Raw genomic sequence first — 26,613 nt, 5'->3', positions numbered from 1 at the left:
TTCTTGCTGCATGGTCCCATTTCAGACTATTAGACCATCCCAACTCACATTTTGTTATGTTACACAAGTTTTCTGATTTTAGCTCAATTGTATATAATCCTGACAACAGTTTGGTGCACAAACTGATGAAGATGTTGGCTGTGTGTCTACCAAATTTTTGGTTAAGTTTTTGTGAAGAAAAATGCAAAATACTAGAAAATCAAGCACTTTTAGTTACATGAACACACACACTGCTTTCCAGTGGACAACAGTCAGAAGCAGCCATGCGGAGATGTCTCTCAAAGAGGGAAATATGTGTTTGTGTAATAAAGGGAGTTTTAGTATATCACAACAGCAGGAGATGCTTTCTTGCTTATGGCAGAATAAAAAATGTGAAATGTAAGTAAAGTTTTTCTTCAAAGATTTGGACCAAATTCTCTTCCATTTATAGCAATGTTAAACCCAAATGAATTTTAAAATTTGGTAGGTGGTGGAATAACTCCATTCTTTATAAGCTCAAAACAAAGCAAAACAGGAAGCATAACAATTTTGAAGAATTAAGTGTTTTGAAGGGAAGGTATTTAACATTGTCTCTTAGAGCTGAGTTAGTAAATTAGAATTACAAGAGATTCAGGCTGTGGGGTTCCTGGGCAGCTGTGAGTGCATTGGGGTAGGTAGGAAGCATCTGGGCTGGATAGGCAGCTATGTGAAGTCTTTGAGAAGTGACTTGACAGGTTCCATAAGTGAAGGGTGCTGTTCCAGGAACAGCAGGGTGTTTGGACTGCTTGGCATTTTAAGCTCAGTTCTGCTAGTGTGTTCACAGTAGTTTGTGCCATCCCCAAGATCAGGCTGCTTAACTAAACTGTACCAGTGCCAGAGCGCTGCTCAGGAGTGAACCTGTAAAACAGGCTGAGAACTCCTGCTGTGCTTCACTGCCTAACACTTGAATTCTGCTGAGATTCCAGGAATGCAAGGATAGAAAGGGCATGTGTAGGTCTTCAGGGAACTTTCATATCTCTTCAGCTATAAATAGGTCAGTGTCCGTCTTTAAAGAGCCTGTTCCTCCATGCAACCCAGTGATACCGTGCCCTCTTGCAGGTGTTATTCCCATTGAATTTAGCAAAGCCAAAGCAAGAAAGCTTGAAAGAGGGGCAGCAGGATGAAATCCTTGTGTCGCGTACCTCATGCTGAAAATGCTCGGTGAAATTTGCCGCTCAAGTATTTTTGACTTCCCTGCCTTCCCCCTGGAGATCATGAGCAAGCAGTGCCGGAGAACTGCACACCAGGAGCTGTGGGATAGCTGTCCCTGCCTTCTGCAGTTTTGCCCACTTTCTGCACCCTCCCAGTGCAGCAGCATTTATTGATTCCCAATCAGGCCCTAGCAGGAAAGGTTAGATCTTTGCCTCGTGACTCCTGTCCGTGGGATGTGGGGGAGTTTTACACAGCTGCGGTTTTGGAAAGAGGGGGAGAACACCATCATGCTGGTGCTCTCTGCCTCCCAGGCAGTTTAGCCCTTGCTAAGAAGCCTGATTCCTCCTAACATGAGACTTTCCATACTTTGGAAATCTAATAGGGTAAACTGACTCTGTTGTGGGGTGAGAGAAGCCCATGGAAAGGATAGCGCTCACCTGCCAAAGGTATTCAGTATCACACAAGACTGGGTAGTACCCTCAGCCTGGTCATATGGCAACAACTTTTCACACTCCTTCTCATGCATCTCAGTTCATTAAGTTTTCCCCACATCCTGGAAGTCCAGCCCAAAGAAATTGTGCTCAGACCTTGCTATGGGACTGAATTAACTCTGGACAAGGCAGCAAGGAGCACTGAATGCAGCACGCCCCTCATTTTACTTGGCACCTTGAACTTGTTCTGCTCCCCATCTCCCCAGAGCCACTTCCCAGATACTCTCCATGTTTACCCTCCTGGTCTGGAAGGAAGCCCACCCTGCAGGTGACAGTGCCTCTGGCTTCTTTGTCTAGACATTGAGACCCTGCCTGCTGCCTTCCTCTAGCTTCCCTAACCCACAGGGAGACAGCCCCAGTTCCTCTGCTTGTTGTGGCAGGATGTGTGATTTCATCCCATCCCATAAAGCTGCCCAAGAACACTATGTAGGGGTGTGTTTGGCATCCTGAAGGCTCTCAGACTCAGGTAAAGAGCTGTCTGATTTCATGAGCTGCTAGAGGAGAACTTCTGATTTGGTACTGTAGGGTACCAAGCCTTAACATTTTCTAATGTTAAGGAGCTTTGGTCTTCAGAGTGAAACAGCATGATCCCGTTCTGAGAGCTGGGTGTTGTACGTGTTGTCATCCCTCGATCCTGGGGAGCAGCCTTGGCTCCCCATGGTCCAAGGGTACCTTGTTATGGGAGGCTGCATGCTCAGGGTCTTGCTGTGAATTTCTGTTACTGGATGCTGTGACTGGATGTATCCATTTAGGGAACTGTGATATAGCTTTGTGCAAGATGGAGAGCTTTGTGTGCAAGGTCAGTGAGGAACTCCTCATTGCACCTGAATTTGTTTGATTTCTAGTGAGTGCTTGACTGAATCACAGAGAAGTGACATCAGCTATGCTCTTAATACTTTTGATTAAACTCAACAACCCTGAGTATTACTGCTGGTCCTGGGAATAAAGTATTTTTCTGATAGCTCTTGCTGGGATTAAATTCAGGCATATTGCAATAATCAAGACTGAAGTTACATGAAGCTGTTTCTGCTGGGAAGAGGAATGGCTGCACGTTGCTGTGTTCTGCTGATACAGCTAATTTTACAGTTAACACTTGTTCTGTACTGTTGAGTATAATGCAGAGAAGATTTCTGGTTCAAAGTTTGCAAATGTTTAGAAAGATAATTAGATTTGGCATATGATCTGTGTGGATTTGATCTTGATCAAATTTCTATGAGGATTCAGAGGTAGGCTTCTGGTTCACTCTTGTCTCTAATGTTAATCAAAGTTATGCCTAGGCTATAGCTGGGGACTACTACCCAAACTTTGACCTGCCATCTGGTGAGCTATCTGCTTTCATGCATCTCTTTGCATTTTCAGTTGACCTAATTAGCTACCTGACACGGTTTGAGTGGGACATGGCCAAATATCCCATAAAGCAGCCACTGAAGAATATATCGGATGCATTAGCAAAGGTAAATTGTACTCAACATTTTAAGATGTCAGCATGTCCTTTGGCAGTTTTTGGTCTCTCCTCTCATGCCAGTCAGTGAGAGCTTTGTGGTTTGGGCAGGCAGAAACACACACTTTGCACTGAAGCAGTTGATGCTATTTTAATTTCTACTGTAATAATAATGGTACATGTATTTAAACCTATCCAGTCTGTAAGTATATGGCCCTTTATCAGATTTACCGGATTACATTGACATGCTTTCTGCTCTTTAATCCCCCTTCATTGTAATATTTGTCTTTCCTATGCTGCCTTATTATTCTCCATTTTGGAGTTCTTTTGTAAAATTGTTGGCCTGACATTAAATCAAATGCATTGCAGGCTGGATGAATTATTTAGATTGTCAGTCCTTTCAGAAAGATGTGATGTGTTGCTCAAAACAAGTAAGATATGAAACCGTGAACTTGCTCCTTAGTCACAGCTGTAACGCAGGCAGCAGCAGCTCCCTGAACCCTGCTTTCTGCAGACGCCTTTGCCACAGGGGAGCTCTGACACCGGCTCCCTCTGGGCCACGATCAGGTGGTTTTACAAGGGGCTGGCAGCTGTGACCTTGTCTTAAGGTGCAGAGGTAGTGGGAGGGGGTGAGGACAACACCTCAAGCATTGAGTCACTTTGGTTTTTTGCTTTGTTTTAGCAAGTGACTCAAATAGAAACAGACCTAAAGACCCGATCAGCTGCATACAACAACATTAAAGGAAATTTGCAAAGCCTGGAGAAAAAAACTGTGTAAGTATAGCACATGCCTGTTTGCATCTGGAAGGCTGCAGGGCTCAACTGAGGACAGTGCACGCTCACACCCATTGCTGTGCAGTGGACCACGTGTGTTCTGGTGGGAGCAAATCTTTCTGCCTTTGGGGCATGCTAAGCATCTGTAGACCCAGAAAAGCTGGAGACAGGGAGCTGGTGTGATCAGCATATCTCAAAATCAAGAATAATAGCATCAGCAAATCTCAAATCATCACAGCTGCAGATCCTAATAAGATTTTATTGGCGGTGTGAGCAGACAGTCTTGGAAAGAGTCAAAACCAAATGCACCATACTGTTCTGGTGAGATTTTAGGGCATTAGAAATTAGATGAGCTGGGTCAGCTGGTGTGTTCCTTTGCAAGATGGAGCTGTTTCCTATGTTCTGAACAGCATTTGCAAAACTCCCATAGGAAAGAGCTCTGTCTTGCTTGTTCCCGTACCTCACCAGCATCCCACTTACATTTTTCTTTTTTTATTCTGTTGGTTCAGGTAATGGCCTGTCAGGGCTTCCCGGGCATTTTCTCTCTTGTATTCAACTGCTTATGGTCTTTACCTGTCAGTACTGATACTTGGATTTTTTTCCATGGTATCACTGGGGAGAATATTAAATCCCAGTAAGTAGTAAATTTAAAGCAACTTAGATGATGCTATGCAAGCCCCCAGCCAGCACGTGCTCATGTGGGCTGCTCTTTCCTACTCCAGCCCCTTGCTCTGGGTGCAGGACACAGGTCCTCACCTTCCTGGCACCGCAGCCAGCCAGGCTGGCAGCCGGCCCAGAAACCAGCCTTTACTCAAGCAAGATACTCACAGGGGCTCAAACCAGACTCAAGGGTAGTTGGAATTTTGTCCTGAATGTGGAGCTAAAATGAGCATGCCTGGCACCAACGCCACCAAACCCAACCAGAAGCCACAGAAAAAATACTTCCAGGTGGTGGTTCAGAATGAGTTTGTCAAAAAGATGCTATCCCTCACGGAGACCTGCTCAACATGGGGACTGCAGCGCCCAAGAGGGTCGGTCAGCAGAGCCATTTCACAGTTACATCTCCCCCTCTCTCTGCTAAGTTCCTGTGGCCATGCCTCACCACCACCCCCCAGCACCACTGGCCTTTGCTTCCAGCTTGGTATAGACAAGCGTAAGACACATTTGTCTCAGGCTGTGTGCATGTGGATAACCACGGGTAGGAGGGACAAGGGGACATTAGATCCCATTTCCCCTTTTTTGATGCCGTTCAGATTCCCAGCCCACTCTTGCAGCATCTCTCCAGCTTCCACATCAGCTGGAGAGAGGCGGGAGCTCTGGGTGGGGAACATGAGCAGTGCCAGACCTCCAGCAAGGCAATGAGGGAGAATGGAGACCTCGTGGTCCAGGCCTATCTTCCTCTCACTATCCCATCCACATTTAAATGCTGGCATCTCTGGTTGTCTACCGGTGCCGGATAGCTTGGGTCGAACAAACATCTAGTAACGTGTTACTTGCCAGTTAATTAACGTTTAGACTGGCCCAGCAAACCTCAAACCAAAACCTACTGATTCAGGTCATTCTTCACTCCTGCCCAGCGACAGGGAAGGTGGCTGCTTTCTGCCCATACACACCTAGTGCCTCCCAGCCGTGCCCGGCCAGTCCCAGCCATCTATACTTCCTAGGTGTGCGGCACGAGTGGGACTCAATGTGATCAAGTGGGCTTAGGCTGTGAAAAGACCCCCCCCCCCGACAGGTCCCACCTGCATATGAACACTGCTCCCGCTGTCCTTCAGCTGGAGGTGTCTCCGTGTGCTTGTGCACGGCAGTCCAGGTGTGCCAGGGTTGCTTTGATGGCTTAGGTCCATACTAACATTGCTTACATGGACTGAAGCATGGTCCCACAGGCAGCTCAACAGGCAGCCTGAGAAAGCAGGTGCCTCCCACAAGGTGCAGCAAGGACTGGGAGCGGGCTGGTAACCTCAGATGTGCAGTTCCCAAGGATCTGTACCCTCAGTGTAGAAACAATAGCAGCAGAATGGTGCGATTTCACATAAAGGGCATAAACTAGCCTAATGCTAGTCACCAATATCCTGCCGTTAGTATTGGTTTTTTATTCTTTTTAGTTGCAGTAAAAATAACTAAATGGCCATTTTAGAAGTATAGGTGTGTCCTTTAGAAATCTCTTTCCTAGCCTGCTTTTACCCCAGTATATGCTATTAGCAGCTATACCTGCAGCACAATACCTCTCATGTGCCGCTGCTAGCTTCCTGCTAGTGTCATATTATTCTTTGACTTCTTCACCACAGGGGAAATCTGCTGACCCGGACCCTAGCAGACATTGTGCATAAAGAAGACTTTGTTCTGAATTCCGAGTATCTTATCACGCTGCTCGTCGTGGTGCCAAAGTAAGGCGATAGTGCGTGCACATGCGCTCAGCGTGGCGTGGAGTTTCAGGCCCGAGCACCGGATCCAGGTGGTGCTGGGTCAGGTTGGGGCAGCTCATCAGCACCGTGGCTGGGGCATGGGTGGAGCTGTTAGCGAGGGGGAAAGCACGGTTTCTGCCAAGGGTGGTCCTGGCATAAAAGCAAGAGACAGACTGCTCCAAACTCGGACCAGGATAGAAGTGGGATGTAGGTTTTTAATGGCTACAGAGTGGGTTCTCAAACAGCCTCTTGATAGGATTAGTACAAGTTAAAAAAAAAGAGAAAAATAGATTCTTGATGAACCTTAGCCAGTTTATAAAAGGGATTAGACCTGTCAAACTCAGAAGGCCTTTGCTGGCTGTGTATTTGTAAGTGCCTGCACAGAAGTCACACGATGTCTTTCTCAGAAGCCCCCACAAAACTTTTCCTCTCCCTATAGCCCTGTCCCAACACACACATGCAGTATGTACCATCACTTTCCTGTCTATGAAAACCATGTTACAAAAAGCTATCTGAGGTGAGTTTGTTGAGTTTGTTATCTACATTCTTTCAGATTCCCCTTGTAAACAGTGTTCTCACTTTGCAAACTCTTACCATCCCCCTGGCCCCTCTCCCCAGCGGTGGCAGTTGCGGTGTTTGCAGTGTAGCACCAGATCAGCTCTGATGTTGCACACAGCAGATGTACCCTGTGGATCGGGGGCAGCTTGTGCAGGCTCCTGGAGCATGGGATGCTGTGTGGCAGCCTGGAAGTATGTGCCAAAAGCCACGCTCTTACCACCATCAGCTTCCTGCTCTGGCTCCTTCCTCATGCCAAGACCCAAAGTGAGGACTGAGGGTGCATCGTTGCGGGAAGTGTCTCCCTGGCTGGTGACTAGGAGAGGAAAGGTCAGGAGAGGCTTAAAATACCTCAGTCATATAACCCAGCATGAAGGGCTCTAACCTTTCTACCCTAAGCCATTAGCTTAACTGTATTTATCAACACATTCGCTTCTAAGATATAGTATTTATTTACTGTGCTTTGTCTTGTGTTGCTTAAAGGTCAAGCTACGTACAGTGGCAGAAGACCTATGAATCCCTCTCCGATATGGTAGTGCCTCGCTCCACCAAGTAAGTGAAATCCCAAATTAGGCTCCCTGTATGTTTCAGACATCCCTGCCGTATTTCAGCCCCTCAAACGGCTGGATCCTGAAAGGAATCACTTGCCTAATGCATGGGCTCCTTGTTGACATACAGATTTACCCAATCTCATTCTCAACTGAAATCAGAAGTTACTCTGTTGAAGAGAAGTGCAGATGAAAGAAAAAAAAAATATTAGTCTTTTTTTACAGGTAGCTTGTTGTTCTCTTTATCTAGTTGTTTCTGCTTTCAACAAGGCCCTTTGCTTTTTGTGTAAAACATACAATTTTTTACAGTTATTCAGGCATAATTCAGACACGTGCAGTCACATACAACTTCACGGAAACTACTTTTTACAAAGATCAAATGCTGTCTTTGCATCTTTAATTGCTTTCTGCTGTAGAATAGGATATTTCAGCGTACTGTCATTTGCATTAGAAAATGCTGTATTAAATTGTCTTTTTGCCTGGAGTAAGAAAATCCTTCCTAGGAATTAAATATCTCACTGTTCAGCTCACACAGACCATGGGGTCCATTCCAGGGCACAAGAGGTGACAGCGCTGTTACCTGAAATGGAAGAAGTGGAAAGCACAGAGAAAGAAGCAAGCTGTTTGCTGCTGCCCGTCACCAAAACACAAGTGCATGGCAAGTGGGGGAATATTACCAGGAATCACAGAAAAAGCAGGCAGGCAGAACGTGTGTGTACTAGGATGCGTTCAGGAACTTAACTCATGGGAGTTTTACATTGGAGATAGCGTGGCCAGTGCTAGTAAAGTCTTGGTTTCCCATTTCAGTCACAGCAGTTCTTGAAAAGCAGGATGTTGTTCAGTATCGTGAATGAAAAAAAAAAAAAGAATTGCAAAAGAGGAACGTAAAGAAGGCATGAGGGATTTGCCATGTCAAATCACAGCAGTGGATTTCTCTCCCACAGAATGATTGCTGAGGATGCAGAGGGAGGACTCTTCACTGTGACCCTATTTAGGAAAGTGATGGATGACTTCAAGGCTAAAGCCAGAGAGAACAGGTAAGAAGCAGATTGCTAGGTGGGGTGAGCCAGCAAGCAGATGATAAGGTGAGGCTTGTTGCAGGCTGTACAGTTGCATCCATCACTGGTTTTTAGGACTTCACTGTTCCGGCTGCTGCTTGCCCTTAAGCCACTGAGAAGGCAGGGTGGGAAGGAGCTCTGGCAGCAGATGCAGTGATCTTGTTCTTTAAGCACCAAACTACAGATTCTGGAATTGTTCCTCCTGCTCTTGTGCTTTCTGGGGGTGACTTCAACTCCCACCCTCCACATACTTTAGTTGGTTAAACGGCTAGCAACTTTGAAACATCCTGTACCTGCTTCTTCAGAGGCAAAAGAAATAAGCATGCATATTGCTTGGACTGCAGCTTTTGAGAGCAAATGTCATTCAATTGTAGGTTCATGGTTCGAGAATTTTATTTTGATGAGAAGGAACTGAAATGTGAAAAGGAAGAGCTGATGAAACTAGCTTCCGATAAGAAACAACAATACGTAAGTAGCACGTAAAGTTGATGGCCCACACAGTGACAGCCTTTGCTACTGGCATGCCTAAGCACCTCTCACTCATAGCCTTATGGTTCCAACAGACCATTTAGCCCAGAAAACACAGGCACTGGATAGAGAACACAATTTTTCCAAGGTCGCTCGAGTTTCTGATAAACTGGGAGCCACTAACAGGCTGCCTGAGAATTATCTCAGCAGCCTGTGATGGCCTCAGTGGTGCTAGCTGCAGAACTGCTTCGCACCGGGAGCGGATCACAACGATGGGGTGTCTCCTCTCCTAGGGCCCGTTACTGCGCTGGCTGAAGGTGAACTTCAGTGAAGCATTTGTGGCTTGGATCCATGTAAAAGCCTTGAGAGTTTTTGTTGAATCTGTTCTGAGGTAAGTGGCTAAACACGCAGTGCTGTCAGACACCTGCAGAAGTCAAAATGTACAGAGCTCTTCCTGTGGCAGTTACTTTGTGGAACATCCCTTACACACCTCGTTCCAGGAGCTCATGGGAGACAATTCTGATGATCATAAAAGAGGTGACACAAAAAGCTGATGAAAACCAGTTCTTTGGGGAAACTTATGGGGACGTGGGAAAGAAAGATGCTGTTTAGTTGACTTTCAGCTTCAAAAAGAAAATGCTTTCAGATGAGGCAGCACACCACCGCTGCAACTGTTTCTGCAAACACACCGCCAGCTAGCATGCCAGAAGACTGAAGAGGGAGAGGGGCAGGAGTAGAAAGGTGTGTCCCTTCCCAGCAGATGATCGTGTACGTTGATGTATTTCAAGGTATGGCCTCCCAGTGAATTTCCAAGCGATGCTGCTGCAGCCAAATAGGAAGTCTGTAAAACGCCTCAGGGACGTCCTCAATGTGGTCTTCAAACACCTGGATGAAGTTGCAGCAGCAAGTATAATGGATGTATGTATTTGGACTGCACATGCTGTAGCCTGTCTCCACTTAGCCACGTGGGCACTTCCAGCACCCAGGTGCTAGAGCACGCATCTCCTCACACCTTGCAGTGCTAGGAGCCCTGGATGCAGCGCTAATCGCTGGAGGTTAGGGGTTGGATTAGGGTAACAGTCAGGCTCAGATCATGATGGAGATGCATAAAGATGGCTTATGTTTTCTGTTGAAGGGAGCTGATGCTTGCAGCTATCAGACTGAAACAGGTCTGCTCAATTATGGCAGTTCCTCTAGGTAAAAAGCTTCAGTTCTATAAATGTTCAGATACACACAAGGAAATTGACTTCAGAACTAAATGCTAGGACTGGGATGCCTCTGTCCCCCTTAAAAAAGCGTCACTGACTTCAGCAGGCAGCAGTACTTGCTTTCTCCCTCCCCGTATCTTGAGTGCACAAACAATTTAGGATAATCATGATAAACCAGTAGGGTGTTAAAGTAGCCTAAAACTAGCAAGTGTAAAGATTCCCAGTGAACAAAGGGAGGAGGAAATAAATGAGATGCTCTAGAGCTGAAGCACACAAGAACGCTACAATACGTGCTCATAAAGTTGCAGCCAAGCATGACATCTCAATGTTAACTGCATGAGGCAGCCTGAAAGCACCAAACACCACATTCTCAGTGGTGAGTCCCCTATCCTAAGCAGAGCAAATACAAAACTCTATTCCACCTGTGGAAGAAGAGTGCAAGAGCAGTCCACTGTAGCTTGGCACTGTGCAACAGTTTGTTTACCTGTACTAAAGTCATATTGTTTTCTTTTGCAGCCTGGCATGGACATCCCTGGTTTACAACTGAGTAATCAAGAATACTATCCTTATGTCTATTTCAAGATCGACCTTAGTCTTCTTGACTGCAGTTAAAAGAAAAATTGCTCGAGCTTTATCTATTAGTTTTCAAGACCCTTATGTTACAGTAAAACAATCTTTAGCTACTGAAAGTCAAATTAAAACGCAGATCCTGTAGCAGGGTAATTGCTTAAGATCTTCCTACCGCTTTCAGTAATTTCTGTGGTGGCTTCTATATAAATATCTTTTTCATAGTTTTACAAAAACATTTCAGAGGCAGGAGGTACTATAGTAGTATTTATTTTTTTTTTGTAAATTACAAAGATGGAATATCTACTGGACTTGAAATAAAGCAATTTAAAAAGTATGGTGGCTAATGGATCTACTAGATGTATACAGTCCTGTTTTTCTAACAAAGCAAAAAAATCCCAACCAAACAAAAACCTCAGAAAAAGTAGAAAGCATCAGAACAAAACCTAAATTTTTTTTTAATTTAAAAAACGCTTAAGAAGAAAGATCCTCAAAATTGCTATGGAACTTACTGTAGCATGACTTACAGCCCCAGGCACTCACAAGTTTAGTTTTTGCCAAGGCATTTCAGTTCGAACAGTTCCATTAGATTTCATCTGCGGGGATGGCTTAGAGCTGGAGCACATTTCCCACACCAGAGCAGTGGTCAGGTTACTGGGGCCACCTGTCGTTATTAACACTGCCCTTCAGAGGGGTGAGCTACAGGCAATCTCTTACAGACACTAGATGACAAATATCCATAGTAAGTTATTTCCTTGAAAGGAGGGAAACTTTCAGCTCTTACAGTTCCTTACCTAGAAACAAGCTGATCACATCAGGGTCACTTCACTAGACACCAAATACACAAGACATAGAAAGCAACAGAATATAGTAGTATTTCTATTAAAAAAGCAGCAGTAGTAGCCCATTCCCAGTTCTGACTCCTCTTCCAAGGAAACAGTAATTTCAAATCAAACTGGAGACAGCACCATGGTGTTTTTCCTGTTAGCACCTGGAAATCCTCAAGCCCCAAAAACGGGGATTAGCTACACCACTAATCCTGGGGAAGAGACCAACAGCTCCCAGTGTCTCCCACTGCAGCAGCAACCCCACTTCCATTGTTATTAATGATCTCACCAAGTCTGGCACAAAGAAAGAGAAAGCCCCTGAGAAGGAGTAGGAAAAGGAAGACTGAAAGAGCATTTAAAATGAGATTGTCCGTCTAATTAGGCTTTAGGCCAACTGTCAAGACTGTTCGCAGCAAGGGGGTGATTTAGGACTCCGCTCTACACCAGCCTCTCTATTCTACAGTTCTTTTTTCAAGAGTCATCCAAAAAGGGACAGCTTTTCTCATGTGCACCTTTGTTACTCTATACAAGACTAACACTGTGTGTCAAAAATATTGTTTTATTCTTTAATTGAAACAGAAGCTGACCAGGTTCCACCTCCATGAAAAAAAAAATAAATCACATTTAAAATTGGTTACACTAACAGCCTCCAGTATAACACTCAAGCAGTACACTATCAACAAAATGAAAACCAAGATGTTCCAAAGATATCCATGTTGTCCTCAAAATATTTGTTACACAATACAATCAAGTTTACTGGTTATGACAATTCATAGAATTTCTGCAATGTTTTCTTGAGATGCGTACAGTTCACTGCTGCAGTGCATCAAATAGCACAGTGTGTCATGTGCTGTGTCTCCGTAAAAAGGCCACTGGAATATCCATCTGATTGTGATCCAGGTTGCAAACTGCTGCACAAACTGTCCCAAGAAAAGAAGTTTCCTGAAGATCTCACAGCTCATCTTTATCCCAGTCATCCAGATCCACATCGCTGAGATCAATATCATCTTCAACTGGAAGCTGTGAAAAAGGGAATGTTTTGAGCATGTTTAGAAGCGCTTAATACCAGGACATTATCACAGACTTCGAAAGATGCTTACTCCTCCCTGAGAGTAAAGCTCCCTCCTGTCCTCTCTTTCATTCATAAAAATCTGTGTATTAAGCACAGCACAAGCACTCGAAGTTTAGATTACAAGGATGTTTCCTACTAATAAAAACAGTCCAGACAAACTATGCAGCAAAAATACTACCATATTCTGCATTTTAATTCCACCTGAAGTAGATCAAAGGATTGCAGTAACTTTGTTTTTTTACAGCGATGTTGAACCTTAAGAACACGCTTAGTCACAGTGTTGTTGGTTACACAGGCTCTACCTTACAAACTTTGATGGTAAGGTCAGCATATTGCAGAACCCAAGCCTCCACAACATTCAGATCTTGAACATGTACACTACCACCTCCCTTTACTCATCATAGGTAAACACACGATTTAGCCTCAAAGGGGTTCAACTTTCAGATTACATCCTAACAGTGAGGCAGGAATATCTGCCCACAGTGTCAGACTATGAATCTGGTGTTCGATCTGGTGACAGGATTTACAGTGGGCAACCATCAGCACAACTTGCCAGTCTTTGGAGAAGACTTTTCACACTGCCAGTTCTTAGTTACTCTATCCAGTCACTTCTGAACCCAGCAAATCAGCACTTTTAAGAGATGGAGCACCTCTTACCTCACCATCTTTGCCATCCCAAGGTTCAACTGAATGAATTTTAGGAAAAGCTCCACCGCCCACTGGTGCTGTAGAGCCACGACCAACAGATAGTTCCCTGTGAAAAACCAAGTTAAATTTAAGAAGTTTCTCCAGTTTCCATCCACCTGGAACAGTGCCTGCTTCAGAAAAAAGCAAGTCAACTTTGAGATCTTCATCACTTGAAACAAATCTAAACTGTCTATCACTTTCTGCTTCTCAATTTGAAAAGCTTTTGTTTCCAAAGCCCTTAAAGCAGCATTACTAATTTACAATTAGATCCAAGGAGAACAAGTAAGTGAGCTACACTTCCGTATTTCAGCAGCATTAACAACCATGGACAAACACAGGCCTTTAACATTATGCTGTTTATCACTTAAGGCAACTCCAGGAGTCTATAATCCTACCTTTGAAAGTCACCTGTAACTGGTACTTGAAATCAGTAGTAATCTTTTTTTTAGTGGAGACTGAGCCTCCATGGGTTACAATGGGTATAAGGTAACCAGCTTCTGCTGGTTTGCTCAAAGAGCCTAACATTAAAATCCTGAAGAGCTAATCCCTTTGCATTCTTTCAGAGACAAGACTGAATAAGCATTCCTCCCTGGGTGGAATATACAGTTCCTATGCTATTCTCCCTATTTCCTTACTTTTTGTCAACACTGTTGAGACTGCCTATTAGATTACAAAAGCTGCACACAGCAAGATGAGTTAACAGCCAGCTACACCAACTGTGATTGTATTGCTTTCTCTAGGCAGTACAGCTGAGCCGAAGCGTCAAGAGATTATTGTAACAAGTATTGCTCTGCAGTAAGACAATACGTAACAGCTTATATTGCATTAAGTAATTGGTTAAGTCAGCTGTTGTATCCTGGAAGCACCATCCACACTCACCAGGAGAGGCTTCACCAAGATGGATTTTATAGACTGAGAATTTGCCACACGAGGGGCAGACATTTCTTTCACATGCGTTAATACAGACTGTTTGGTATTACTCTTCCTGCACCCAAATCCTAATTTTTACTTGATCCTCTAAGAACGTTCCCTTTTTGACATTAAGAAAGCCTGGTCACTTACACAGGTTAAGAGAATGTAGTACTGTTCCACTAGTCCAGCTGGAACAAGGTTCAGTTAATGTGCTTCTTACGGCAAGGTGGGGAAAGACTTGCAATTCTGACTGTCTGCCATTCTCCAGGCAAGGACATGGAAATAGCTGCTAATGTAAGCTCTCAGAGGCTCTCACGTAGCTTACGCAGTTTAGTGTTTTACCTATAGAAGCAGAATTCCCACTTCACTTTGACCATGCTTATGTAACAGTTAAGCTTAGCTACTGTTTCAGTGTTGTTGCTGCCTTCCCTCCTCCTCCTCTTTGTTGCCTTTCACCACTCAGTTCTTCTCAGCACTGGCTCTTGCCCAACTACACGAGAGGCAGTTTCAGGGAACCTGCGCTAAGAAGTCAGTAGCTTAGATTGATTGCTTCAGCTTCCCCCACTTAGTTTCAGATGCCATGGAATGGGGAAGGCAGAATCAGACCAAACCAGAAAAATGAACAGCAACATACAGAACCTCAAGAACCTTAAGCAGCACCCGCTTAAGATTCCCAAACTGGGAACTTTCCAATTACTAATTAGAATGCACCATTTGAATTTAGTATTGATTACCAAGTCCCATTAATTTCTTAGGCTACCAGAACCAGAATTTCTCAAGATCAAAACTACTTCTGTTTCAAAGCGGTTTTAAAAGGCTTGTGCTGAAACTACCATGTTAAGTCTAAACGGCCAACTTTTTAATTCTGTCCACCACAAAAAAGCAGCAGCTGCTTTACTAGTTGCAATTCCCACTGAAATCATTCCATTACTCCAGTTCTCTTACCTGTGCAAGTTTTGCCTGCTCCAGGAGAGCCTGATTTTGGTCTAGAGAGTTCACAGCCCCTGTTACAGAAAGGTTTAAGTCACTTAAATTTCATACCTGAGAAACTCATTAATCCCTTGCTCGCTGAATGATCCTTTCAGAAGGGCAAATTTCATCTTCCGAGCATTAACAGCTGCCATTGCTGGATAGCCAAAGCCTCCAATCCCTAAAGAGCTCTCAAGATCTGACTGAGCACCTGCTTCTGCCCACAGCCACCTTGAGGAAAAGACAAAATAGAAAATGCATAATTAGGATACACACTACAATCATTTGAAGTCACACATACCCTGCAATTCTGCAGAGGTCAAGTTGGGCTCTGAACTGCCCTTGACTGTGTCAACAGTTACTGAAGCCAGCAGGGAATAGCAGCGGAGTCTCAATCTTGAACAATTCAACAGAAGAAAGCCCCTCCCTCAACAGCACCTCTAGGCCAGCCCCACAGCCACTGAAAGCTGGATCAGAAGAACAGCCATGGAAGACAGTCCAGGGGAAGAAGTTACCAATCTGAACAAATTGCTACACTTATGCCTATATCAGCCATTTTAAACCTTGCTTAAAGTCACAGAACTGAACATGACAAAGTACTGCCCAAATCCCACTGTAGAGGATTCCTGGCCTAAGACTGCAAGACCTGTATTTCACTCTGTATTTGTTCCTCATTGGTCAGGTCTCAGTTCCTCTAATGCTTAGAAAGTCCCCTGAGGAACCTCTGGAATCAGCCAGTCTCATAGCTTCCCCCCACTCCCGGCAGGCTTTCATGCCATTTTGACCCCTTTTCACAGCAGTGTGTCAGAACAGCTTTTACTTCCCAGAGATCCTAACCTCAATACTTGAGTGGAGGGGGAGAAGAGGCAAAGCCTGCTGGCCTGTTTCTTTGACAGCATGAAACTTGTTAATAAACTGCATGTAGGTGTCGTCCCCCCCCCCCCGAGAATTCAGTCATAATGGCAGACCCACCTACCAGCAAGGCTCTAAAAAAACTGGATAAACACTGCCTTAAAATATTTTAGCATTCAGGACAAAAGACTGTTAATCTGACCTCATTAATGCTTAGTTATCACTTGTAAATGCATGATTTGAAAGGTGGATGAAAAGAAAACAAATCAACAGTTTATTATAAAACCACAGCACCCCCTCCCACAGCACAGTTAGTGAAATACCAAGATACACTAACGTGAACAAGGAACAGCTCTTATCTGCAGTTAAATCGTTATCATACAAATTCCATCCTGTTACCTCTAAACATGCTCACATCTTTCCTAAGACAACCACTCTGCAATGACACTTACCCCCACATCTTCTTTTTGTATTTTTCAGCCATTTTTAACATGACATCCAGGTAAGAATTCCTCCCCGAAGCTCCTGTTTGTTAGACAATTGGACAAGTTAAAACACACAACTACATGCTCTAAGTGACAAATTCATATAGAAGTCTGTCTGCTGGCTTGCATGTCTACCTGTGTCAAGAATATGAGGCAGAACAGAAATGATGCAGAGCTGATGAGCATCACAGGTACTCTTCAGAACATCTTCACTAATTATCTAGAAGAAAGTAGCAGAAAGTCAATGAGACTAAGACCTGGTTAACCAGCTATGACTGCAGTTCCCTCCGACAGCCTATCAACTTCATCCTAGAAGGCAGTAAGTGCTGAAGCAATTTGACACAGAAGCTTACAAGCCTCTCCCACTTCACTCGTCCCCCCTCAAAACACAAAACTAATTAGAAAGTTCACAACGTCTTCTGTTAAGACTTGCAGCAACAAGTAAGCAAGCAGTACCAAATACAGCTTAGAGAGAGCACAGTAAGATGCCATTTCTTGCTCAAAATCACACCATCTGTGGACCAGGGCTAGAAACAGCACACAGACCTATGCATGTGCCTGTAGGTTTCATTCATGGCACTGCTAGCCTGAGGTCAGCCAGCACGGCGTAGCATTTGCTGAAGATCGGGACACTTCATCACCATTAATAGATCAGTAACAGTTTTGTGTTATCTACCTTAAAAAATGATCAACCTGTTTATTAACATCAGTCATCTGCAAAATTTGTGTACCCCTGCCAGTAAAAATTTCAAAGCAGGCAGCCCCAATATATCAGTTGTATACAAGTACTACTGTACTAACATTATGTACATTATAAAGAATACAGAAGAAATTTTAAAATTATGCCATATGAAATAAACACCATTTTAAAATATCTGTAAGTTCATTAATAGGCAAACATTTTCTTCCTCCTGCACCTCAGTGGGCTGTCTTGCATGCACCCCACTTTGTGGACAACTGATCACCATTTTAAACCTACCAACATCAACCTGAGACTAGAAGTCACCATAGAGAGGGTGCAGTTTTTGGACCACAAGCACCTCCCAATGATGGCTTCAAATGACAACACCCTGCCCTCTTGTAAGAAAAAAGGATGGGGCACAGAATCCTACTTTTTCACTTATTCCTCAAGAGAGAATCCCTGGTACCGTACCACCCTGTCAGTGCCTTCACTGTGACTGAAAGATGATCAGAATTGATAATCACAAATTCACAGTAAAAGTTAGACAACAGAAAGCTGAATGATCAGACTCGTCATCCTTGACTTTCTGCTGTAAAACAGTGCACAAGCACCACACCTAGGCTGTTTTATTTACAGTTAACAGTCCTGTAAAAACTGCTTCAAAGGACATGATGGAAAGAAAAGCAGTTTGAGAGAATGATGTAGAGGTACCTCCAGGAGCTCAGGTGGTGGTGCATTATCAGAAAACAGATCCAGAGCACGAGCAATGATATCAGATCTAGTTCTTCCACCATCATAATCAACAGGGTCTTCTCCTTTCTGGAAGATTTTAATGGTAGGAAATCCACGAATCTGCAAGGCAATTTTAAGTCATCAGCTCAAATAAATCTGAATATTTATGACAGAAGTTATCTGCTACTCTGACATGTTCTAGATTGAAAGAGAGGGAAGACATTTAACATCTACGTGAAGACTCACATAGCCTTATGACATAACTTGAACATTTTGTAGCTTCCAACTTGTGCAAACAATTCAAAACAAGGTTAACATGCTGAAACACTGTTTCAAGTTTCAGGCCTGATGAATCAGCCATGGTCTCATCTCGGTTTAGGTCCACCAAACACTGCAGGTTTAAGTACCATGAGGACTATCTTCGTACTTTGTATTTATTAGACATTAGTTTCCCCATTTGGGGTGTGTGTAGGGGTGGTCAGCACACCTTCAGCTCCCTTACTGTATTACAGAGTATCTGTTCACTTTGGGCACGCAGCATAGCTGACCTGGGCAGCTAATATTGTTGGAACGATCCCAAATAACTGGCTCCCAGATGTACAGGTATGCGTGGGTTCTGCAGATGCCCAGCCAGCATACCAGCAGTCTGAAAGGAGACACCTCTCACTTCAGATGATAAAGCCATACAAGATCTTATGAAATAAACAGCCTTTTTAATCAGCATTATCCAGATTTATTTCTTTTCTCTTACCATTTATATTGTTACTAACATTCAGGAATGATTGATTTGTGGAAAAATGGTATGTGTCACGTAAGTGTTTTGTGCTAAAAGTAACGTTAAGTGGTACTACATTAAGGAACAGTTCAGTAATTAAAGGGAAATACGACTTACTAGAGATGGAAGGGAAACTGCAACCACTGCAGAGCACACTCACCCCGTATCGGCTTGCCAGCATCTGATTGACTGTTGCATCTACTGCAGCCAGCTTTACTTTTCCCTTTGTTTGTTCCTTCACCTCAGTGGCAGCAGCTGCCCATTCTGGCTCCAGACTGAAAAAAACAAAGAGTATGAGCACTCTGAGCTCTCTCCGAGCTAGCAAATGCATAACACATGCCAACATTATGTAGCATACTCCACTCAGGAAAAAAATAAAATCTCTGTAAAGAATGACAGCTGGGAGGGTTATTCCAAATGAGACTGAAAACCTCCATCTGAAGGAATGAAAAGGTTAATATAACTTCTGGTTCTTATTTCCATTGGTAACTAGGAATTTTAGTACGGAAGAATGCAGCCAGAGCAGCACCAAGGTGCCCCGAGCAGAAGCCCATGTATTTTTGAAAACCCCACTTCTGATATACCAGAGATGCAAGGTGTCTTTTAGGGGATTAAGGCTATTGCACAAACACAAGCATTAATGGGAACTGAACTGCCAAAGAAAAGCCTCATTTACTTTTTGCAGTGCCCACACCACGGGGCATAAAACTCCACCATCCACACATCATCGCTATTTATGACGTTCTTATCAAAGCTGTCATCAGTCAACTCAATCACATCCTTCTTATCTCCACCTCCACTCTCTCGGCTCTGCAAGAAACAAACAGACCCTCACATAAGTAACCAAAAATAAGCTCGCTTGTGTGTCACGTCATACCAAATGGCTTTTATTTGAATAAGATACAAACCAGGCAGTATTAGGTCATACAACTTTTCCATTTCAGAACTGACATTACACACTGTCTACTCCCACAGCACTTTCAGAAAACAGCAAGTGAACCTTCTCTTAAAGGGAAATCAGGTCAAACTGACAAACAAGAAGATACAGGAACACTTCCCCAGTTCTTCATGCTCTATCTATCCAAGAACAAAGTGCTCTCCAACCCTCAAAATCTACTGTGCCCTGGTTTCCAGGCAAAAGAAACATGAGAGTGCAATACACACTACAGGGTACTGTCCACGCAGGTCTTCCATCTGGCCAACCTGAGGACGTCAGAGTACTTGCTCCCTTATTTAGAAACAGCAGTAGGAGCTAGAAGCTTCTCTATTTAACTTCAGGGAGAACTCCAGCAAGCCAACTTCAGAAGAACACTACCAAATTAAAAAAAAAACCTTCATCCATCTACCTTAGACTAGGCAAACGGTACTTCAACCAGCTGGAGAACGGGGCTAACGGGGACCTCAGAGTTCAAAGGGACACACACCTGGGGAATAAAAACCCCATGTACTAGTACATGCCGAGGACTGACTAGCCAGAAATCAGCTTTACAGAGGGAACCTTGGGGGACCTGGTGGACAAGTTGGACATGAGCCAGCAATGCACCCCTGTGGCAAAGGCAGCCAACAGCCTCCTGAGCTGCACTAGGCAGAGTTGCCAGCAGGTCTGAGGAGGCGATCTTTCCCCTCTGCTCAGCACTGTGAAACACCTGGAGTGCTGGCACTCCCCAGTATAAGAGACATGCAAACACTGGTGAAAGTCCAGCCAAGGGTCAAAGCTGATTAAGGGCTCTGAGCATCTGACATGTATGTTGAGAAAATTGCAATTGCTCAGCTGGAAAAAGAAGGCTCAGCATGGATCCTATTCATGTATATGAATACCTGGGTGGAGGTGACAAAAAACCAAAGGCAGACTCTTCTCTGCAACACCCAGTGACAGGACAAAGAGGACATAAATTAAATTCATGTATTTCAACTGAAAAGTAAGAGAAATCTTTTCTACTGCGAGGGCAGTCAAACACCAGAACAGGTTGCCCTAAGAGTACAGTCCATGTGGAGTCTCAGTCTTTGCAGATACTCACAACTTGCTGGGACACAGCCCTGAGCAATCTGCTCTAGTTGATCCTGCAGCCAGTAGGGGGTCTGGACTAGACAACCTCCAGAAGTCCCTTCCAACTTCAACTATTCTGTAACCCAAGTCAGCAACACAAACTCTGATCTCCTGTACAAGACAGTCTCCAGTTGAAAACACACACGTTCACTCAAATACCTGTTTGCCAGAACTATATCCTCCACTCCTGCCACTAAGACGCTCTTTCACCAGGGACCGAACAGCACTTAAAGCAGCATCAACAATAGCATCACTTGTCCTGCCACCTGCAACATAGAAAAATGAGTTATTAAAGCATCAAAAGGACAGTTTAAGGTAGGCCCCTGACCTAATTACAAACTTAATACTCCCTCATCCTAAGGATTCTTCAGAAAAAGCAGAACTAAGCTATGAGTGATATGGTACTAGTGGTAGAACATCACTGACTTAAAACACGAGCAGCAGGACTGACTTCACTTTTTAACTACCCACCTTATTCAATGGTGGTGGCTGTGCTAAGCTCCCAGTAATTAGAAGAGAGGAATAATTTGGAACTGCCTATTAACCTCCACCCAGTACAGACTGCAGATAGGACTGTTAGCCCATGCTAAGACACAAAATTTGGTCAGACCAGTCCCACCCATCTGTGTCTCAGTTACTACATGCACTAGACAGAAACACCACACAAGACAGCATAACAGCCACCATAATTACTGTATTCAGGGAAGTTTTCAGGCATGCAACATGTGAAAGGGCATCACGCTTACCCTGATAATCCTCTGCTTTGTTTTTGTTGGCTCCAAATATCTTGATGGTTGGAAACCCTCTGACTCCATACTGTCCACCCAAGGATTGATGTTTATCTGCATCTACTGCACCTACTTTCACTACACCCTGTGGAAATAAAAACAAGATCCAAGATAAGACTTCTACAGTGTTTTAATACATTTTATACTCTGTGCATTCTAAAGTGAGTTATTAGAAGAGTAAGAAAAGTCACCACAAGAGAGGCGTTATCCCCCCAGAAGCACTGAACTACAGACCAGCATATCTTTCTTCACCCTGACAAACTAAAGTTTGTTTGGGGTTTTAGTTTGGGGTTTGTTTTTTTTTTTAAAGGGGAATACATTTTACATAGTTCAGCAAATCGCCACATGACCAAGTTTTCTGTAATTAAAGAAATGTTAATCATGAACAGCTTACAGAACTGTTTTCAAATATTCAGTTCCTGCTGTTCCTGTACTTCAGAGGCAGGTAACAGGACAGCAAGGAAGAAAAGCGGAACATGCTATTTTGGGGGATGGCTGGATTGTAGCATCATCTGGTGCTGTTAAAAGCAGCCCTGGAAAACAGTAGTTGGAATTCACAGGGACAGAACTGATTTGCTTCCTCTACAATTCAATGGCTTCTTTAAAAAAAACCAACACAAACACAAAATCCTGACTTTTTAAATGCCTTTGACTGGCTGAACAAATATAATCGACACAGTTTTGGAGACCAAATGCCACCTTCATGTTCCCAAGCCAGATGACAAACAGCCAAACTCCTCCATCTACTGCCACAAGCACATTTGAAAGACTGAACTTACTTTTAATGCTGTTGCTGCTTTCTTCCACTCAGGGGTTAGTCTCTGACAATGACCACACCTTTTAGAAAGAAAAAAGGAAAAACCACCAAACCATTAACTGTCATTCAGATCTGACAACTATTTCACAAATAACACTGATCTTTTTGGGTCTGCAATTACAAAACAGTCAACTCACAGCAAGCTGTAGGAGACTTAAGACCTACTCATGAAGAGGGGATGTTGTGGCATAGCCTCTTCACATCTTTCATGATCACCATGATCACATGAGTGATGAAAAACCCCCACAAGTATTATGCAAATGCATACACATATGCCCATATCTCAAAAGCTGCCTGGCTTCCCCAACACAGAAGCAAACACGAGCACCAAAATCCAGATTCACACACTAGTCTGCCTGTTGTGAACTAAAATGGGCCTGTGATGAGGCCTGAAAAAAAATATTCTAGAGGTTTCTTAATTAGCGAGAGTTTGTGGCACACGATTTCCTAGAGGTGTCTGGGCGAGAAAAGCAACAGTTGACTGGCAACTAGTGTACCATCACAGGTCTGTAGGGAAAGAAACTGCCAATTTACTTACACCTGTTCCACACTATTGCCATTATTCAATAAAGCTTTCCATTCCCCATAAAGCTGCAAAAACTCTAGAAGCAGCACAGCATCCTTTCCCCTAAACTTCTCAGTTCGGACCCAGCTAGGCTGTTGCAATGAAAGGCCTCTTCCTCCAGAATGCGGAGCTTTGGACAGCAATAGCATTGAGAATTTGTGCAAAGATGGAATATACATCACAAGAATTTACATGGAAGACACTCCATGCTCTGCATGCGAGCAGAAGAGGAGACAGAGGTGCTATATTAAGATTCACAAAGCCATTATTTTTCAATGAAAATTGGAAATACTAAGTGTGAATTTAGATTTGTGCTTTCACTTCAGAATCAAGTTAAGACAGACGTGAGGGGACTTCTCACTCTCCTACTGCACTTCAATCAGTCATTTTTAATACTAGTTTCAGGGGAAAAACTGAAGTAGTAAAATAGCATATAAGGTTTTTTTATTAGACCTTATTTGCCAACTTGAAACCAGTTCCTGCCTTTTTCCCTCATGAGGATATTTAAAATAGGAATCCCAACCACAGCTATATTGCTAGTCATGAGGCTATCAAACCAGAACTGTACTGCCAACAACTGAATGAAACCCTGAACAGCAGATTCCTACGCTGCTCTTTCATGACAAGCAGCAGCAAGTAGGCAGCTGTAATTCTTACCATGGGGCGTAGAACTCCACAAGCCACACGCTCTCACTCTGAATGACCTCTTTGTTGAAGTTAGTTGGTGTTAGCTCTATCACATCATCACTGGCCGAATATAAACCATTAACTGCCAGGAACAACGTGCAGCTCACTATGCCTAGAACAAAAAGTAAAGAAATCAGCATTCCTGCAGAACATTTATGATTTTCCTGTTGCCATAGCTAAATCATCTCCCCACTCCCTGCAACTGGTGGGAGGCATTTCTATTTGACCGGAAAAAAGAGGGAAATTACAGCAAGATATAAAATTTCCCTCCTCACTTAAATCATGATTCCACAGGATCATACAATATATTCTCTATGCCTAAAGCTAGATGGAGTTATGCCACTCCTACTATGGCCCTTCAGAGAGGATTTTGTCAAAGCTCCTTACCCTAAATACTAGTGGTACCAGACCAACAGAACTTCTACACAATCAGCCACATTTTATTTCAGGTCCTTCTCACAAAAACTCCTAAGTTAGCTGCTCACAGCTCTTGCACAGCAGGAGCTCAAACACATCTTTCACAGAAGCACATAATGCAGGACCACCCCAACTAATCTTCGTACAGTCACACTTATTTTAGTACCAGCATTTGACACACTGGTAGTATAAGGAGCTCCTTCGTTCTCACTCATGAAGATCTTTGTCTACCATTGATTTATCTCTCCAGCAACAGACTGAAGAACAATAGCTAAATCTCTCTGGTTAACAACTCAAGCACTCATAGAAAGCTAAAAAAATTTAAAAAGCTGCAAGGATATTGCTTTCTCTTAAGACAGACTTCATGCTTCTGGATTTTACTATTGCCTGAGACTTTGCACATAAAACCTCAGAACCCTTTCTTCTACCTCATCAGAGACTGAGAGATAACTTGATGAAAGATGACAAGCATCTCTAACAAAAAAATCACATAGCAAAAGACTCTTCTTAATCCACCAAAGACGGGGGGTGGTGGTGGGGGTGGGAATAAGAGCTCAGACACTGAAGTCACAATTAGGCAAAACCCAGCTTTGCTGTCACTAGTTAATAACTTGCATAGGAAGCTGTTAACTTGCATAGGAAGCTGCACATTCTCAAGACTGAATGCGACGGGAAGATACAGTTGAGTGATGCAGAAACACCACAGCACACGGTACACAGACTGCACAGCATCACCTACACTTTATCAGTCCCACTCAAGAAAAGCCAGTTTCATTATACCTATTCTGCAGACGAGAGCAGCTGACAGAAATATCTTCCAGGTTATTCAACCAGAGATCAGGACTGAGTTGCCAAGCTGCAACACAGCGCCCTATCTGCTACACCACTCCCCCTCCTAATGGCTTCTTATAACCCTAGGACCCAACCCTTTTCTTTTGGGGTTATCACCACCAGAATCTGGTGTTTCCACCACCAGACTTACACCTTAGAGCGACTCTCCCTTCAGTATGCCCACACGCAAACAGAACTTCGTCCACACTGATCAACTGACTTCCAAGGCCATCCGTAGCTGTCACAGCATGTTACAGTGACCTACAGTAGCAGCTGCTGCTGGGGCAGAGTAAGAAAATAAGGATAGAAAAAGCTACTTGACCCTTACAGTCACTCTCAAGAGAAAAAAGCCTTGTCTAGACAGAATGAGACCATTAAGTTGAAATCAGCATATTTTGGCACAACCTAACGACATCTCTGGCAGAACACATTCAGAAGCTGAAGAGTTCACTCAGCCATTTCTGCCACTTCAAATAGAGAAGTTCTAGCTTATGCAAAAACACCTGCTAAAGAGAACTCACATACGAAAGAACATGGTTAAATCCACCTAGTCACGTATCACTGCTTTCCCCCCCCCAAGACTATGACTCATGAAATGGCGGCATTCCTTCATATAGTGAAATATTCAAGGTTTAATTCATCATACAAAAAGATCCATTTCCTACAAGCATCTAAGCCAGGAAGATGCAGATCCATCCTTGATATTGAGGCAAAAAAGAAAAATCTCAGATAAACTGATTTCAGAAGTCGTTTTCTGATGTAAGCATGTTACCTAGACAAAGGCATTGTTAAACCAACTAAGGCAACTCCACACTGGTATTACTAGCCCTCATCGAAAAACCAAGTTGTAACTGAAGACCTGGGGAAAAAGCTTTTGCTATGGGACGATGATGATGATTCTGTGACCTCCTCCTTAGCACACGCACCCCTGCTGCAGCAAAGCTGGGCGTACAGAAGCTCACCCCCCACACACGTGCGCTGGGTGAGAGCCCCTCGGCCCTGTGCAGCGCGACCAGCACCCTCGGTACTGCCATAAAGGGGTCCGAGGGGCACTACCCAAGAGGTTTACCCATGTATTCGGCACGGAAGACCCAGCAGCAGGGGGAGGGGAAGAGGAAGTACCGTTCCCCACGGGCTCCCCTTTTAATCATCAGTTATTACTTTCTTACTGCCCTTACAGCACTGGATCGCAGGCGAGGGCAGCCAGGCAAGCGGAACTTCACCGCTTGCTGGAAATCAAAGCGGTTAAGGAGAGATAAGCACCGTCCCGGCTTTTTTGTTGTTGTTACTGGTATCTTCAGGCCATCTGCCCGCGACCCGGTAACCCACCGAGCGTCCCCCGCTCCCCCGCGGGCGGCACAGCGGCTCGGGCCGGCAAGGACCCGGACGCTACCGCGGGCGCGGCCACCGCGGGCGCTGCCCCCACTCCACAAGTCTCCCGCCCCGCCGAGAGCGGCCCGCACAGCCCAGGGCCCTCGCTGCTCCCCGAGCGGGAGACGGGCGCACGGCGGCTCCAAGCCCGTCCCCGGCGCCCTCCTGCCGCGACAGGCCCACACCCCCGGCGGGGTCCGACAGGCCCAGGAGGAAGGAAGCCGCGGCCCGCCGCTCCCTCTGCTTGCGGGCCTGCCGGCCCACCGCCCCCGCGGCGCAGCCGGCCCATCCGCCCCCTCAGCGCCCCTACGGCTCCTACCCCACCAGAGCCGGCCGGCTGCGCACACCCCCATGGCTGCCTCCAGCTCCCGCAGCCGCCGCCGATGGAGCCTGCCCGCCCCGCCCCGCCGCC

The 26,613-nt window shown here is 44.5% G+C and overlaps 2 protein-coding genes across 6 annotated transcripts in view; one reads left to right on the top strand and one right to left on the bottom strand.

Moving 5' to 3' along the window:
* Window positions 1–12,143, top strand: part of ATP6V1C2 (ATPase H+ transporting V1 subunit C2) — a 22,039-nt gene extending 9,896 nt beyond the window's left edge. For all 5 annotated transcript variants that reach the window (XM_037391406.1, XM_037391404.1, XM_037391407.1 and 2 more), the window contains 9 exons: window positions 3,021–3,115; window positions 3,785–3,876; window positions 6,165–6,263; window positions 7,320–7,388; window positions 8,329–8,421; window positions 8,817–8,910; window positions 9,204–9,301; window positions 9,699–9,828; window positions 10,635–12,143. In XM_037391406.1, coding sequence (XP_037247303.1) covers window positions 3,021–3,115; window positions 3,785–3,876; window positions 6,165–6,263; window positions 7,320–7,388; window positions 8,329–8,421; window positions 8,817–8,910; window positions 9,204–9,301; window positions 9,699–9,828; window positions 10,635–10,730 — 866 coding nt within the window. In that variant the 3' untranslated portion in view covers window positions 10,731–12,143. The remainder of the gene's footprint in view (window positions 1–3,020; window positions 3,116–3,784; window positions 3,877–6,164; window positions 6,264–7,319; window positions 7,389–8,328; window positions 8,422–8,816; window positions 8,911–9,203; window positions 9,302–9,698; window positions 9,829–10,634) is intronic.
* PDIA6 (protein disulfide isomerase family A member 6) lies at window positions 12,052–26,613 on the bottom strand. The gene is made up of 13 exons (XM_037391403.1): window positions 26,521–26,613; window positions 23,553–23,694; window positions 22,293–22,350; window positions 21,472–21,598; window positions 20,885–20,991; window positions 19,355–19,488; window positions 18,839–18,953; window positions 17,883–18,023; window positions 16,625–16,709; window positions 16,457–16,529; window positions 15,225–15,383; window positions 13,242–13,338; window positions 12,052–12,532 (listed from the first exon to the last, which is right to left on the bottom strand). The coding sequence occupies exons 1-13, from the start codon at window positions 26,552–26,554 to the stop codon at window positions 12,464–12,466; spliced, it is 1,341 nt and encodes a 446-aa protein (XP_037247300.1). The 5' UTR covers window positions 26,555–26,613; the 3' UTR covers window positions 12,052–12,463.

This window comes from Falco rusticolus, chromosome 6, assembly GCF_015220075.1.
Source record: "Falco rusticolus isolate bFalRus1 chromosome 6, bFalRus1.pri, whole genome shotgun sequence".
NCBI lineage: Eukaryota > Metazoa > Chordata > Aves > Falconiformes > Falconidae > Falco > Falco rusticolus.
The sequence above is the reverse complement of the archived record's forward strand: the minus strand, read 5'-3'. Positions and strand labels throughout refer to the sequence as shown.

What these genes read in the sequence shown, in the direction of transcription:
- PDIA6 (XM_037391403.1), bottom strand. Translation starts at nt 26,554, where the DNA reads ATGGGGGTGTGCGCAGCCGGCCGGCTCTGGTGGG. An exon ending in AGCCGGCCGGCTCTGGTGGG is followed by an intron (nt 23,695 to 26,520) that starts GTAGGAGCCGTA and finishes TTTTTGTTCTAG; the next exon opens with GCATAGTGAGCTGCACGTTG. An exon ending in GATATAGTTCTGGCAAACAG is followed by an intron (nt 19,489 to 20,884) that starts GTATTTGAGTGA and finishes TGTTTCTTGCAG; the next exon opens with AGCCGAGAGAGTGGAGGTGG.